Source organism: Vicia villosa, unplaced genomic scaffold (genome assembly GCF_029867415.1).
Source record: "Vicia villosa cultivar HV-30 ecotype Madison, WI unplaced genomic scaffold, Vvil1.0 ctg.001503F_1_1, whole genome shotgun sequence".
NCBI classification, from domain to species: Eukaryota; Viridiplantae; Streptophyta; class Magnoliopsida; order Fabales; family Fabaceae; genus Vicia; species Vicia villosa.
In genome coordinates, this window is record NW_026705643.1 from 194,609 (window position 1) to 212,252 (window position 17,644).

Consider the following 17,644-nt stretch of genomic DNA (forward strand, 5'->3'; position numbering starts at 1 on the left):
TCTCTATTCTATCTAGGGTTTCTCTCAATCCTAAAACTCTTACTTGTCAAACCCTCTTATAAATCTGACCTTATCCCCCATTCTTAATGAAAGCATTAGAGGATTTTGGAGTTTGATTTAGAAATTTAGGGTTCAATAGTTAAGTGAATTTAGTGTTCTATTTAGTTTTGATTTGAATTTTACTTGGAAGAAATGCACTATAGTTTTGATTTAATTTTAATTTCGTTTTGAAATTTTTGTCTTTTTCATTTGATTTTAATTTGTTGCTGACTATCAAAGACTCCGCGTCAATCGTTTTAGAAATCTTGAGGCTAGCGAAGGTTGGAGATTTTTTTTGCAAATTCACTTTTTATGAAGATGCCTCGTGCAAAGTCTGTTCAACAAATGTTATCTTTTAGGTAAATATTCGTTTGAAAAGAAATTATGTTATTTGTTGTTTATGTGATTATGTAGTGTTTTCAGCTCTTACTATTCAGAGATTGTGCTTTATAGCATGAATGAACTTCGAAATAAAAATGAAGATGGCATTTCAATTTTGTTCTGCCTTCAGAAGATATTTCCAGGTAGTTTTACTTAATTTGACTTAAATCACAGCAATATCATATCCTATTGGATGACATATTTGATTTAATATGTATCAATTGAAATTTATCAGGTTGGCTCTATTTTTGCTTTAGCTACGTAGTTTTTTTTTGGTAAAAATAAAGCCTGACCAATGTTGTTGATGGCAAAGACTTAAAATTCAGCCATACCGGTTGCTTTACGGCACCGTTATAGCGGATTATGGCGGAAATATCCCCAATATCGGCTGGTATTTACCATTGGGGGGAGTCAAAAAAACTGCCATATACATCCGCCATAGCGACCATGGTGCCTCAATTTGATAACACTGAGCCTGACCACTACTATTTAATGTAGTTACGCCGATTGAAGCACATTAATGGCAAATGATACTCATTAAAATCAATGGCTAACGGGCGAGTTAACCTTAGTTCTGTCATCAATATATTAATATTTCTGTTATACAATTATTGACACTTAATATAGATGAGACTGATATTATGTAGAATGTTAGTTATTTCAGCATTATTTTGAAAACAAGTGGAACTTAATTTCTTTTCCATTTTCCAACTAACTTGCCTCACCTTTATATTTATATGAAACAAGGGATTGGTCTGAAGATGAGCTCCGAGGTTTCTAAGGTGGAAAAGATGGCCAGTGTTAGTTTTCTCTAAAATTCTTGTACTATAAGAATCAAAGGATCCTCTGGAGAATATTGTTATAAATGGCAGACAGTTGGCCTTAAATGTAAGATATCACGAATGGCGACGAACATAATGTCGAGGTATAAGTTTGTTGCTCATCTTTTCTTGTAAATTTTAAATTTCCAATTATGATCAATTTTCTTAAATTTAATAGTCTTGTTGTAGTTTCATGCTCCACTGACACAACAAATTGGCCAAACATTATTGTCATATTCTCATATGATTTCCAATGTACTTTGATTATTGTTTTTAAACTTTACCATTTTCTATATTTATTTAGTTTGATGTGTCATGTTTTATAGAGATGTTATAAGCCAAAAACACACTACAACATTTTAACTATACAACAACGCTAAAAAACCGTTGCAAAATCCAAGAAAACCGTTTCCTTTTCCTATGAGAACGGTTTTCTGGTCGTTCCAAACTGAGGCGTTGCGTTAGCCTTTAGGAACGGTTTTCTAGCCAAAGGCAACGTCGTATTCAGAGCCGTTGCTATAATTTTCTTTAGGGAACGGCCTCAAAAAGCAACGGTTGTTCTGCGTTTTTAATTTAAAAACCGTTGCAAATGTTGTTTTAGAACGGCTATTTTATGGTATATAGCAACGAAGTTTAGCCGTACCCTATTTTAAAACTGTTCTAGTAGATGCTTAACGTTATTTTTTCTTCATAGGTTATAGCAACGGTTTTTTTACTACAACCACACGTTAAACCATTGCAAAAATATATATATATTCTTTTTTATAAAATGAAAAACTATTTATTTTATTAACCTGATAAATTTTTTCAATATAATAATATTCAAATACAAATTTTAAAATGATCTTGCATTTAAATAAAATACTTGACAAAATTCATTTAAATATCCTAATAATCATTGATTCACAATCAACAAAACATCTTCAAATTACATATCCTAATATAAATCATCATTCATAATCAAAATAACATCTTTAATCTATAAAATTAAACTTAAACATCTACATCTCTTCATCTTCAAATGATTCAAAATCTTCATTGATATTATCATTCATGACCTGAAAAATAAAAATAATATAATTTAAATAAAATAATAATCCGAAGGATTTAAAATTACAGTGTTAAAATAGAAATGCCCAACTACTACATCATTTTTTTCAATAAGCAATTGATATTAATCCGGAGTATAAGGGATACCCCAACCGATTACAAGGCGGAAAAATTCTACAACTCAAAACAAATGAGCGGTAGAATATTCCACACGTGAAAGTTACAATTAGAAGTGTCATACCCTAAATTTTGACCTAAGTTTTTTTATTTAATTCATCTGCATTAGCATCGATCAATTCAAATACATCCAAAGTAAATTTGTCTCCGCACATTATATTTTGAATCAGCATGAAATTTGCAATTAGTTTCTCATTATTTCAATTGGTAAATCATTTTAAGTTTTGCATGTTTTTATTAAAATTTTGTATCTTAAGTTCATTCTATCATTTGCATTTTTATTTATAAATTAAATTTTTGTATTTTTATTTTCTGAATTTTTATTTAAATTGATTTAATGATTAAATTGATATTTAATTGTTATCATTAATTTAAATTAAAATTAAGATAGAAATTAAGATTATTTATAAAAAAAAAAAGAAAAAAAACTTTATTTACATTCATTTTTATTAGTTACACAAATAAAGCCCATTACATTAGCAAGAAAAAATACAACATGGCCCATTTTACAGAAAAAACAAACAAATGAAAAAAAATGTCCTCCTCTGTTTCAAAAAATAGAACCGCTCCACCATCACCATCAACTCTGCAGCATCAGTCCAAAATTGCTGTCCAAATCCTCTGCTATCCCATGCCAAGCACAAGGGTCCAAAATCCCTGCTGAGTCCAAAAGATGCTCTTCCAATGTGCCATCGGTCCACTTCTCGCTACACTGCTGCACAAAACCTGAAAAAACAGAGCAACAATACTCCAAAATTTTCACTAAATTGGCAAGACATAAACCTACATCAACAAAGCACAAAAAACAGTCCATCGAATTGTTCAAATTTCTCAAACTTTTCCCCCCTAAATCACTTCTATCCATCTATATAACACAAGAAAAGCAGCTGCAAGAAAGGGACCAAAAACAATAACATACAAAACCTCTGCTGAAGATTAAACCTCAACGATCCCACATCCTTCAACCTTAACCAAACAACTTCTCCACTCATTCTGAACACTCAAAAAACTTAAAAAAACACTCTCTGCCCAGAAACCTTAAACACACATCCCTCCTTCAACCATTTCACTCGCCTTCACAAACCCTTTAATCTTTCTTATTACACACAACATCACCTCAGCCCAGAAATTTATCTCACCATAACCTCAAACCTTCCATTCATACACAAAACCACACCTTCAAAAACCATTCAACACAATACTCAGAGACACAAATCAATAACACAAGCATAATACACTCAGATTCGAAGCAGCACGCAAAGAAGAAGACACGCACAAATCAGAGAAAGGAGTAGATCGGGGAAAAAGTTGAGTCGAAGCAGAGTAACGAAAGGTAAGGGTTTAGAATCATACCTGGATATTTCTTCTTCACGATATAGCTTTTACTTGTTTCGATTGTTGCTTTACACGTTTGTTGCTCCTTGTTGTAATCGATCTATGTAATCACTAACATCAATAAGGAATTGGGGCTGGGTTCATTTGGGATTTAGGTTTTGCTATAATAATTTGCTTGAATGCTCATGTTTAGAAGTAGATTTCGATGTTGTTTTTTCTGGAAACGATGAAAAGATACCGTGAGTAATCGTGTGAGACGAGAGTGGCGAGACCGCGCGAGGAATTGAGAGAGAACGAGATGGATGTCTTTGTTTACGGTTGTTGTTGCTGTAGCCATAGCTGAACGAAACCGAGAGAGTAGAAGAGAGATAAACAGTTAAATTGGAAACAGAGAGAAGTTGATTAGTGTTGGTGAGGACGGTAACTCACTTTAGGGATTTTGTTGTTTTACCCAGGTGTTGGTCCGAGTGGGCTCGCAAATGGGCTCATCCCTTAGCCCAAGTTGTTTACTTTTTTTTTATAAATAATCATTTTCAAAAAAATATGAAAACCTTTTTCTCAAGTTTAATTTCAATTAATCTTTTGTTAGTCTAGGCTTGCATTTTGATTCATGTATTTAGAAAAATAGTAAGTTGCATGTTTAATTCTTATCTTGCTCATATGCTTAGATTGGTTCATATAATCATAAAACCTCAAAAAAACTTTTTTTATTCAAATAAACACTCGATCCAATGTCGAGTCAATTTCAAATCTTCTCACAAAAACTTCAAAAAATCAATTCAACTTCATTATTTCATTTTTCGCCCATGCGCGAAGCTTTTCATTGCCCAAGTGCAAATTTCATCCAAGTGTGAATCTCATTTTAAAAATTGTCTTTTCCGCCCAAGTGCGATTAGACTCATTTCATAAACCTTAAAACGCTTGATCCAACGTCAAGTTGTTAACGCGAAGGCTTCTTTTTGATTAAGTCAAACATAAAAAAAAATCTTTCTTAATAAAATCAAAGTGATCAAGTGACAAGAAGTGCACACCTCTTGAATACCTTGATCCTTTGAATCAAAACACATTAATAAAACCAAAGTGATCAAGTGACAAGAAGTGCACACCTCTTGAATACCTTGATCCTTTGAATCAAAACACATTAATAAAATCAAAGTGATCAAGTGACAAGAAGTGCACACCTCTTGAATACCTTGATCCTTTGAATCAAAACACATTAATAAAATCAAAGTGATCAAGTGACAAGAAGTGCACACCTCTTGAATACCTTGATCTTTTGAATCAAAATACATTAATTAACAAGGACAACAAGTGACAATGGGGCTCGCTCCTGTTGAATACCTTGGATAAAGGACGCGCTAGGTGAACACCTTGCTCAAATACTTTACTAAACGTCCGCAATCATCCATTCTAAAATCAATCAACAAACTAAGTAGTTCATTTGAACTACAATCGCTCTGATTCTTCCATTGAAGATATGTAGGCACGAGACTCAAAGTCTTGACGAGCACACTAAAATAAAAAATATATAATTCCATAGCCCCGAACTACGATTGCTCTGACTTTCCCCATTGGGAATACGTAGGCACAAGACACAAACGTCTTGGCGAGCATAATAATAAAAAAAAATCTTTTCTTTTTTCTCAATAATAAAAAACCTAAAAAACATGTTCTTTCTCTTAATGAAATAAACGTAGACTTAAGCTAACACTCGATTGCGAAACAACTAAATGGGTCCCATCGAGTACGATGGAGGTAAGGGGTGCTAATACCTTCCCCTTGCTTAACCGACTCCCGAACCCGAATTTTGGTTACAAAGACCATCCTTTTCCAATTCATTTCATCTGTGGGTTTTATCAATATTTTCCCATTCCCATTGGAATAAATAAAATTTGGTGGCGACTCTGTTTGTTACATTTTCGTGGCGATCATTTTTTGACCCGCGACAGCTGGCGACTCTGCTGGGGATATCCTAAGAGAGTCAACCCTAGTTTAGTTTATTTTGCATTTGAGTGTTTGCTTTTGTTTGTTTATTCTTATGTTCTTTATGGTTATTCTTATATTCTCTATGTTTACTCTTTTGTTGTTTATGTTTATTTAATCTTGCTTTATCGCTTTTATTTTATTTCCGTATATATTCATCTGTGGGTATGGGAATGATATTTGAGTGAAGCTCTCAACCCGAGCTTTTGAAAAACAAGAGAGAAAACATAAGTTAGGAGGTGGTTGTGTAGTGCTAGTCCCCAAGGTGAACACCTTGAATGGCTAATACGAAAACCCCACTTGGAGGAGACTTAGTCATGAAATTTGTCATAAGATGGTTCGCCCGTCGCATGATAGAAATCTGATTTCGTCGTTAACTCCAAGGACCTTTAGAACCCGTTCCAACTATGGTGATGTAGACATCTCTACTATCAAAAAATCTTAGAACCATCATGTGAGGGGATCTTTGGGTAAAGAACTTTGAACTATCCCATCATAAGGAGCCTTCCTCATTAGGTTGTGTTTTTTCCCAGATTACATCCATCCATTTAATAGCATTGTGTTGCATTCCATGATGTACGTATGCCATTGCATCTCATAAGAATCACTCTTGCATAAAAAAAAACATCACGCATTCGCATTCATTAAACATGCATTTCCCAAAATCCAGTATTCATACCTGTCTTCTACCAACAGTTAACAAGGCAAGCTGATTCCCCGACATCCCTATCAGACACGTAGTGTTTCCCGAAGAAGAATGGCTGACCAAGAGCAACACAATATGGAAGTTAGGATGGAAATCGATGAGTTGAAGGGAAGCATCACCAAGCTCACTGAGATGATGCAAGTACTAATAGCTAGGGATGCTGAACCCCAAAGAACTGTCATAGCTGAAGTCTCCGAAGCTGTTGAGGATCCCATTACTGTTCAAAGGCCACCTTCTACATGGCCAGAATTTGGTTTACCACCTGGTTACACTCCCCCATTCGCGAATACTTTGGGAGTAGGACTTTCTGCGCAACAGATTGCACCAATACCAGTCATTGCTGAACAACCTCCGATTGTTCACACTACTGTTCAGCCTCCTCCTTTTGTCTATCATGTTGATGATTCCGAACGTGGTGATCAAGAACACAACCACGAGGTGGAAAAGGTGAAAGAAAAGTACAATGTCCTCGAGAAAAGATTGAAAGTCGTTGAAGGAAATGACATCTTTGGATTTGATACCATGAACCTCTGCTTGGTTTCTGACTTAACTATGCCTGCAAAGTTCAAAGTCCCTGAGTTCGAGAAATACAAGGGGCATACTTGTCCTAAAGATCATCTGACTATGTACTTTCGTAAGATGGCTGCCTATGCCAACAATGACAAATTGCTTGTTCACATATTTCAAGATAGCTTAGCTGGAGCTTCCCTGAAATGGTACATGAGTTTGAAGAGGGAGCATATCCAAACATGGAGAGATTTAGGTGAAGCTTTCCTGAAACAATACAAGTACAACATGGACTTAGCCCCTGATCGCAGACAACTCCAGACTATGACTATGAGAGATAGGGAAACTTTCAAAGTGTATGCCCAACGCTGGAGAGAGTTAGCTGCTCAAGTCGAACCTCCTCTTGCTGAAAAAGAGCTTACTGGCATGTTCATGGATACCTTGCATCCAGTTTTCTATGAGAAAATGATTGGAAGTGTATCTTCTAGCTTTGCTGACCTAGTCACCATTGGAGAAAGGGTCGAAGAAGGTTTGAGGAATGGCAAGATTGTCAACGCTACTGAATCATCCAACAACAACCAGACAAAGAGATTCTCTGGAAACTTCCAGAGGAAGAAAGAAGGTGAAACTAATGCTGTTGTGACTAGCGGTGAAGGAATTCAAAATCCGCAACCTTATCAAGTTCCAACTTATCCACAAGCGCCCTTCATGCCTTACTATCAGTATCCGCACGTTGCAGCTGCTCAACATCAACAACCATTATTCCCAATGCCATCGCATCAACAACCATGGAACGCCTCTCCTCAGAATGCTTCCCAAAGTGCTCCTCAGAATGCTCAACAAAATCATAATAGGCAGCAGAATCAGAATAGGCCTCAAAAAGATCCACCAAAGGAGCCTCGCCGCATCGACCCTATTCCAATGACTTACACTGAATTGTGGCCTGCGTTAATCCATAAGCAGTTGATAGCTCCCAGGCCAACCAAAGCTCCAACGCCACCATTCTCCAAAGGATATAATCCGGATGCTAAGTGTGCTTTTCATAGTGGAGTAGTTGGTCATTCCATTGAAGACTGCTGGGTTCTGAAGGAGAAGGTTCAAGACCTGATCGAGAGCAAGATGCTCACCTTTCGAGATGTGAATCCGAATGTGGTCACCAATCCGCTGCCCCATTGAGTGCCAAGACACGACGGATCCTCCTAAATCCAGATATCAGACGGGAAAGCTCATCCTTGCTGCTGATAGTTACTAGGCCTTTGTCTTTTCATTTCATAATTTTCCTTGTTTGTACTGTGTTTTGTCGCATTTGAATTCTGTAATCCTTAATCGTAATTTTAATGAAATGAGCATTGCATTTGTTTTGAATCAGTCATGACCTATTCTCTTGTTTTACTTCCGTATCACTTACACAAAAACAAAAATTCAAAAAAAATATTTTGCTTTTTTTCCATTTTATTTTCTTTATCAGTTTTCTTGTCTAAGCAAATATTAGAGGGAGAATGACGATAAACGAAATACCCAATTTGCATCAGTGTGCTTTCAAATAAAACTTTGTTGATGATGTACAGGCATTGCTTCAAATCCCTAAACACTGGAGATATAAGGATGATAATCCCTCGTTAACCCCCTTCGAGCCTTAGAAGTAGGTGTTTTCTTTCAACACGGAATTGAAACCCTTAAATAAAAACCTGGGGCAGGGTAGTTGTTCAGTCAAAATGACTAATGCATCTGATTTCCAAGAGAATCATTTCGTGGGAACCATTTCCGACCAAAGGTTCAACCGCATCCTTTATTCGTACACAATGTCGAAGAAGTAGTGAAAATTCAAAACCTATAATAGTTGTGTCTCTTGAACCATCAATATGGCGGTCACAACTCTCAAATTCTCATATTATTGAAAAAGAGTTACACAAGTTGTTCCCAAAAAAAAAAAATCAAAGAAAAGCCCGCTAAGTCAAAACATAAAAAGGAGACTTAGGCAAAAATTAGGGATACAAAAGTCAAAATAAAAAGAGATCAAAAGATCATAGTCAAAAGAAAAGCAAGAACAAACTTGTGTGACTTCCAAGGAAGAATAGGTGACGAACACTCTAGAATCCATTGGTTCTCAAGCATCATTTGTAATCTCTCTTGGAAATTGAATACATGAGTCAGTTAACTGAACTTAGGACTGAAGTACATTACGAAGAATGGGTGGGTTAAAATCAAAATTTGAGCCTATATCCTTTGTTTCTTAAACCGTGAACCTGGCCACGTTACAACCTTCGAAAGTCCTAATTGAAACAAGGTTTCTTTTGAAAGCATACTGAAGCAAGGTTGCGTTAACCTGACTCTTGAATATTTGCCGATCATTTGTTTCGATACCACGCTATCACATCATCTTTCACATCTTAAATTTAAAATTTCCATTGCATCCTCATTGGGATTTATTCATCGAATACCACAATTTCATTTCAATAAATGATTTATTTTCAAAACTTGCATGCACGTCGCATTAAAATTACCATTTTTGAATTGAATAGTTTCATCTGCAAATCAACACTTTCCATCAAGGAATTTTCGATAATGAAAATCATTTGAAGAGCCTATAGGGGAACTATCAGGGTTGCATCACTTCACAAGTCCTTCACTGGGCCAATTCATTTCGAAGTTCCCAAGGACTGGGGCATGTCATCTCAAGATCATCAATTTGAATCCAAAACTTTGTTGAAGAAAAATTCTCCATAGACTCAACATTCTGGGGCAAATCAAGGCCAAGACCTTTCCTTCAAGCAGTCCAAGCAGACTACGCCATATCAAGCAGTACTCAAATTCAAATATCAGTGTCAGGAATTATGCTTGTACAAACCTCCTACACAAGACCTTTTCCATCTCACAAAAAAATCATTGCCCTTCACTGGGGCATCTCTTCAAATATTTCAAACCCTAAATTTCATTCATAGCATGCATTCATCAATCATGCATATCATTCATGGGGAAATCTCCCACAACATCAAATCAAAATTCAATCTTGCTTGATCTTTTCCATTGAAAATCAAGCTCAGTCCACCATGGACATCCAAAAATGCATTGCTCATTGGCACACATCCAGTAAATTCATTACTTGCATTGATCAGTCATCATATACATCATGTGCATCAATTTGCACAAAAGAAAAGAAAAATAAAAATTTCTCATACATCAACACAAAGCATGCATAGGGGATCATTATCTTCCTATTAACTTGAGTCAACCCATTGGTTGAAATCAATCACCAATTCTCTTGTCATTTGAATCAACCCATTGGTTGAGAATAATCCTTCTCTTGTTGTCAGCCCATCGGTTGAAATTTATCATTTATTTCCTCAACCCATTGGTTGAAATTTCAGTCTTATTTCCCAGTTAACATAAGTCAACTCATTGGTTGAAATCAATTTCTTCATACCCTCATCAGCTCATTGGTTGATGGCAGCTTCATTTCTGTTCTGATCGTACTCAACTCATTGGTTGTGGACGACGTGTCAACTTTCATCAGCTCAATTGTTGATGTCAGTTATGTCTTTTTTCAACTCATTGGTTGATAATGAATTGTTTGTTTACTTACATTAACCTAATGGTTAATGTCAGTTATGTCTTTTTTCAACTCATTGGTTGATAATGAATTGTTTGTTTACTTACATTAACCTAATGGTTAATGTTAGTTATGTCTTTTTTCAACTCATTGGTTGATAATGAATTGTTTGTTTACTTACAATAACCTAATGGTTAATGTTAGTTATGTCTTTCTTCAACTCATTGGTTGATAACGAATTGTTTGTTTACCTTCATCAGCTCAATTGTTGATGTCAGTTATGTCTTTCTTCAACTCATTGGTTGATAACGAATTGTTTGTTTACCTACATTAACTCATTAGTTGATGTTGGCGTTTCTTGTTTTAATCATACTCGACTCATTGGTTGAGAACGATGTGTCGACTTTCATCAGCTTAGTGGTTGATGTTAGTTTTGTCTTTTTTCAACTCATTGGTTGATAATGAATTGTTGTTTACCTTCATTATCTCATTGGTTAATGTTGGTTGTTCCCTTATTTTAATCAAATCAACTCATTGGTTGAGAAAGATTTTTGGCACCATTGCCTTTTCCCTGCGAGTCTTCCCATTGGAACTCATTGACACAATCATTTTCTTCAATCCCCACAGATTTTCATATCCCCAGCAAGAATTCATACATCCATGCATTCATAACATCTCATTGCATCAAAGGGCAAAATTTAGGTCTTTCGGTATTTAATTCTCTTCCGTCATTGATATCACAAAGACTAAAGTCATTCGAGCTATCTGACTAAAGATAATTAAATAGGGGCATCTGTCATACCCTAAATTTTGACCTAAGTTTTTTTATTTAATTCATCTGCATTAGCATCGATCAATTCAAATACATCCAAAGTAAATTTGTCTCCGCACATTATATTTTGAATCAGCATGAAATTTGCAATTAGTTTCTCATTATTTCAATTGGTAAATCATTTTAAGTTTTGCATGTTTTTATTAAAATTTTGTATCTTAAGTTCATTCTATCATTTGCATTTTTATTTATAAATTAAATTTTTGTATTTTTATTTTCTGAATTTTTATTTAAATTGATTTAATGATTAAATTGATATTTAATTGTTATCATTAATTTAAATTAAAATTAAGATAGAAATTAAGATTATTTATAAAAAAAAAAGAAAAAAAACTTTATTTACATTCATTTTTATTAGTTACACAAATAAAGCCCATTACATTAGCAAGAAAAAATACAACATGGCCCATTTTACAGAAAAAAACAAACAAATGAAAAAAAATGTCCTCCTCTGTTTCAAAAAATAGAACCGCTCCACCATCACCATCAACTCTGCAGCATCAGTCCAAAATTGCTGTCCAAATCCTCTGCTATCCCATGCCAAGCACAAGGGTCCAAAATCCCTGCTGAGTCCAAAAGATGCTCTTCCAATGTGCCATCGGTCCACTTCTCGCTACACTGCTGCACAAAACCTGAAAAAACAGAGCAACAATACTCCAAAATTTTCACTAAATTGGCAAGACATAAACCTACATCAACAAAGCACAAAAAACAGTCCATCGAATTGTTCAAATTTCTCAAACTTTTCCCCCCTAAATCACTTCTATCCATCTATATAACACAAGAAAAGCAGCTGCAAGAAAGGGACCAAAAACAATAACATACAAAACCTCTGCTGAAGATTAAACCTCAACGATCCCACATCCTTCAACCTTAACCAAACAACTTCTCCACTCATTCTGAACACTCAAAAAACTTAAAAAAACACTCTCTGCCCAGAAACCTTAAACACACATCCCTCCTTCAACCATTTCACTCGCCTTCACAAACCCTTTAATCTTTCTTATTACACACAACATCACCTCAGCCCAGAAATTTATCTCACCATAACCTCAAACCTTCCATTCATACACAAAACCACACCTTCAAAAACCATTCAACACAATACTCAGAGACACAAATCAATAACACAAGCATAATACACTCAGATTCGAAGCAGCACGCAAAGAAGAAGACACGCACAAATCAGAGAAAGGAGTAGATCGGGGAAAAAGTTGAGTCGAAGCAGAGTAACGAAAGGTAAGGGTTTAGAATCATACCTGGATATTTCTTCTTCACGATATAGCTTTTACTTGTTTCGATTGTTGCTTTACACGTTTGTTGCTCCTTGTTGTAATCGATCTATGTAATCACTAACATCAATAAGGAATTGGGGCTGGGTTCATTTGGGATTTAGGTTTTGCTATAATAATTTGCTTGAATGCTCATGTTTAGAAGTAGATTTCGATGTTGTTTTTTCTGGAAACGATGAAAAGATACCGTGAGTAATCGTGTGAGACGAGAGTGGCGAGACCGCGCGAGGAATTGAGAGAGAACGAGATGGATGTCTTTGTTTACGGTTGTTGTTGCTGTAGCCATAGCTGAACGAAACCGAGAGAGTAGAAGAGAGATAAACAGTTAAATTGGAAACAGAGAGAAGTTGATTAGTGTTGGTGAGGACGGTAACTCACTTTAGGGATTTTGTTGTTTTACCCAGGTGTTGGTCCGAGTGGGCTCGCAAATGGGCTCATCCCTTAGCCCAAGTTGTTTACTTTTTTTTTATAAATAATCATTTTCAAAAAAATATGAAAACCTTTTTCTCAAGTTTAATTTCAATTAATCTTTTGTTAGTCTAGGCTTGCATTTTGATTCATGTATTTAGAAAAATAGTAAGTTGCATGTTTAATTCTTATCTTGCTCATATGCTTAGATTGGTTCATATAATCATAAAACCTCAAAAAAACTTTTTTTATTCAAATAAACACTCGATCCAATGTCGAGTCAATTTCAAATCTTCTCACAAAAACTTCAAAAAATCAATTCAACTTCATTATTTCATTTTTCGCCCATGCGCGAAGCTTTTCATTGCCCAAGTGCAAATTTCATCCAAGTGTGAATCTCATTTTAAAAATTGTCTTTTCCGCCCAAGTGCGATTAGACTCATTTCATAAACCTTAAAACGCTTGATCCAACGTCAAGTTGTTAACGCGAAGGCTTCTTTTTGATTAAGTCAAACATAAAAAAAAATCTTTCTTAATAAAATCAAAGTGATCAAGTGACAAGAAGTGCACACCTCTTGAATACCTTGATCCTTTGAATCAAAACACATTAATAAAACCAAAGTGATCAAGTGACAAGAAGTGCACACCTCTTGAATACCTTGATCCTTTGAATCAAAACACATTAATAAAATCAAAGTGATCAAGTGACAAGAAGTGCACACCTCTTGAATACCTTGATCCTTTGAATCAAAACACATTAATAAAATCAAAGTGATCAAGTGACAAGAAGTGCACACCTCTTGAATACCTTGATCTTTTGAATCAAAATACATTAATTAACAAGGACAACAAGTGACAATGGGGCTCGCTCCTGTTGAATACCTTGGATAAAGGACGCGCTAGGTGAACACCTTGCTCAAATACTTTACTAAACGTCCGCAATCATCCATTCTAAAATCAATCAACAAACTAAGTAGTTCATTTGAACTACAATCGCTCTGATTCTTCCATTGAAGATATGTAGGCACGAGACTCAAATGTCTTGACGAGCACACTAAAATAAAAAATATATAATTCCATAGCCCCGAACTACGATTGCTCTGACTTTCCCCATTGGGAATACGTAGGCACAAGACACAAACGTCTTGGCGAGCATAATAATAAAAAAAAATATTTTCTTTTTTCTCAATAATAAAAAACCTAAAAAACATGTTCTTTCTCTTAATGAAATAAACGTAGACTTAAGCTAACACTCGATTGCGAAACAACTAAATGGGTCCCATCGAGTACGATGGAGGTAAGGGGTGCTAATACCTTCCCCTTGCTTAACCGACTCCCGAACCCGAATTTTGGTTACAAAGACCATCCTTTTCCAATTCATTTCATCTGTGGGTTTTATCAATATTTTCCCATTCCCATTGGAATAAATAAAATTTGGTGGCGACTCTGTTTGTTACATTTTCGTGGCGATCATTTTTTGACCCGCGACAAGAAGCTAACTTATATCTAGAATAAAGCCATTTCCAAGAAATAAAAACAACTTCCGACATACATTCGGTGAAGCTAAACGAATCATTCTTGAAAATGATACCATTACGCCTATTCCAAATACTCCAAGCCGTTGCTAACCAAATTACCGTAACTAAGGACCTCTTGGCTAGATTCTTCACCTTCTCGAAATCAAAGAGAAACCCTTCGAACTCTTCCAATGATAAATCATCCACGAGTCCAATCCACTCGTACACCTTTCTCCAAATAGCCTCCACCACTAAAGAGCCCCCAACCAAATGAGAAAGGCTTTTCGTCTCCGTAGAGCAAAAAACACAATCCGAAGCAATACCATCTATCAAAATTACCCTCTTAATCAATTGATCCTTGGTAGCTAATTGATCGGTCACCAATTTGTATGGTGTTTTCATCAATCTCTTGGCATAAATCTCGTCAATTCGGTAACACAATGGCAAGTCTTTTACAGTTTTCGTTCTTATTTTGAAAGTTTCGTTTAAGTTGTGTGTTTTGTTTTGATGCTAAGAACTCATGTTTTTAAGATGCTTTGATGCTTGTTTTTGGTAGTGATTGTGTTTCAGGTTAATGCACGGGAGAGGTCGAAGTTATGGCGCGCACGAGCGAGAAAAGAAGCCAAAAGAGCCAAAACTGAGGTCAACACGGGCACCCGTGTGTGTGCACACGGCCGTGTCAAAAGATGGCTGGAAAGTTGATTTTGGATTGAAAAACAGAGGTTTCACACGGGCACCCGTGTTCCTGCACACGGCCCGTGTGGAAAGCTGCGCAGAAAGTGAATTTTGGGTGCTGAAGCAGATGACCAACACGGGCACCCGTGTTCCTGCACACGGTCCGTGTTGGTAGGCGCGGGCAGATTTCCAACTTTTGATATTTTGAAAGCCTTGAACTCATTAAGGGTACTTTGGACCTTTCGGATACGAGGGATGACTGCCAACACTACTAAAACCTAACAGGAAGAAGGAATCAGGCATCTTGGATCATATTGGAGATTTTCTACGAAGGAGAGAAGAGCAATCAAGGGTTTGGAAAAGGGAGATCTTCAAGAGCGGAAGCAATTGAAGATTGAAGAAATCCTCATCTCTTGTAATGTTTACGATTACCTTTGTTGTTTTCTTAATTACTATGAGTAGCTAAACTATTTTATGGTAGGGGGATGTCCCTGAATTGCTAGTATGTAATGAATCGAATTACCGTTATTTTATGATTTTGAAGTTTTATGAGTTAAGTTTATATTCAAAGTGTCTAATGCTTTTATCTATTGGAAAATAGATTCTTGATTTACGGTTAACGTTAGGTCGGACAAACCACGTTAATGCTTTTTGAATTATAACACTATTAGTGAATCGCTTAGGAATAAGGGTTTAACTATTGTGATCATCCATTCTTGATTACATGAACATGGTTCTTGGTACAAAGTTAGGTTGTTAAGGAATTAAAACATAATTTATGTACCATATGATTTTCCGCTAAGGAATTAGGGAAAATAACTATTAAGAATTGTTACTTACTCATACAAACGAAACTTTCATGAAATAGCGGTCATACGAATTACAAGGCAGTTCAAACATGCTAGGGTAGATGTATCCAAATGAAGGCTCATCTAGAAGCACAAGGAGAAGAAGTTTGGGAGGCTGTCCTACAAGGTCCTCATGTTCCTACAACGGTCGTTAATGGTGTTGGATCGGAGAAACCTAAAGCGTCATGGGATGATAATGATAGAAAAAGGGTTCTTGCTGACAAAAAGGCGATCAGTCTTCTTCATGGTGCTCTTAGTATGGATGAATTCTTCCGAATATCAACATGTACAACATCAAAGGAAATTTGGGATACTCTTGTAGAAACTCATGAAGGTACCGCTGAAGTTAAGAGATCAAGGTTGAATACTTTAAGCCAAGAGTACGAACTGTTTAGAATGAAGCCCGGAGAAACTATTCTCGATTTGCAAAAACGATTCGTACATTTGACAAATCACTTGAAGGCACTTGGTAAGACTCTTACTACCGAAGAACTTAATCTTAAAGTGCTCAGATCTTTGACAAGGGAGTGGCAACCAAAAGTGACGGCGATATCCGAAAAGAAGAATTTATCAAGACTTACTTCCGCAACACTATTTGGAAAACTTCAAGAATATGAGACAGAACTTGGAAGATTGGAAAAGCATGAGAACTTAGAGAAGAAATCCAAAGGCATTGCATTAAAAGTAGATTCAAAGGAAAGAAAAATGAAAGATACATCGGATGAAGATGAAAACTTCATGCTTCTTGTAAAAAGGTTAGGCAAATTTTTTGGTAATAAAAATAATATTGATAATACTAACTTTGTCAAAAGGAAGAAATTCTCAAAGCATAAGGATAAAGAAGCATCCACTTCATCACAAGAAGTAACATGCTATGAATGTGGGAAACAAGGACACATAAAGCCGGAATGTCCAAAACTTTCTAAGAATAATGGATTCAAAGGCAAGAAGGAATTCAAAAAGAAAAGGGCCTACATAGCATGGGAAGATAATGAAGTAAGTTCCTCATCGGACTCCGATAGTGACGAAAGTGCAAACCTAGCACTAATGGCATCACATCACTCCGACGATGAAGAAGGCGAGGTTAGTTATGATGATTCTCTTTTTAATAATGGTGCACAAGGTGCAATAAATGAATTGTTAAATGAATGTAAAATTCTCTATAAAACTATCTCATCTCAAAAGAAGATAATATCATCTTTAGAAGAGAAGATTAAGATAATTGAAGAAGAACATAAAGATGACAAAGAAAAAATGATTAGTGTTCAAGAAGATAATGTTGCATGCAAGAATTGTGAATCACTTTCCTTCCAAATTGTCCAATTAAAACGTGTTTTAGAAAGATATGAAAAAGGGCAAATTGGATTGGAAAATGTTCTTAGCACACAAAGATACTCCAATGATAAGAGCGGACTCGGTTTCTCTAAATTTGATAAACCAACATCCAACAAGACTATCTTTGTCAAGGCTAGTAACCAACCAATTCAAGAGAAAGTGATCAAACCTAAAGTAATGCAACATTA

General features: G+C 35.7%; 2 protein-coding genes across 2 annotated transcripts; one reads left to right on the forward strand and one right to left on the reverse strand.

Moving 5' to 3' along the window:
* Positions 1 to 6,543: 6,543 nt before the first annotated feature.
* LOC131635529 (uncharacterized) lies at positions 6,544 to 8,175 on the forward strand. The gene has a single exon (XM_058906152.1). The coding sequence runs from the start codon at positions 6,544 to 6,546 to the stop codon at positions 8,173 to 8,175; it is 1,632 nt and encodes a 543-aa protein (XP_058762135.1).
* Positions 8,176 to 11,867: 3,692 nt separating this feature from the next.
* On the reverse strand, positions 11,868 to 15,000 carry LOC131635530 (uncharacterized). The gene is made up of 2 exons (XM_058906153.1): positions 14,634 to 15,000; positions 11,868 to 12,013 (listed from the first exon to the last, which is right to left on the reverse strand). Exons 1-2 carry the CDS (start codon positions 14,998 to 15,000, stop codon positions 11,868 to 11,870), a joined length of 513 nt encoding a protein of 170 aa, XP_058762136.1.
* Between the last annotated feature and the right edge of the window lie 2,644 nt (positions 15,001 to 17,644).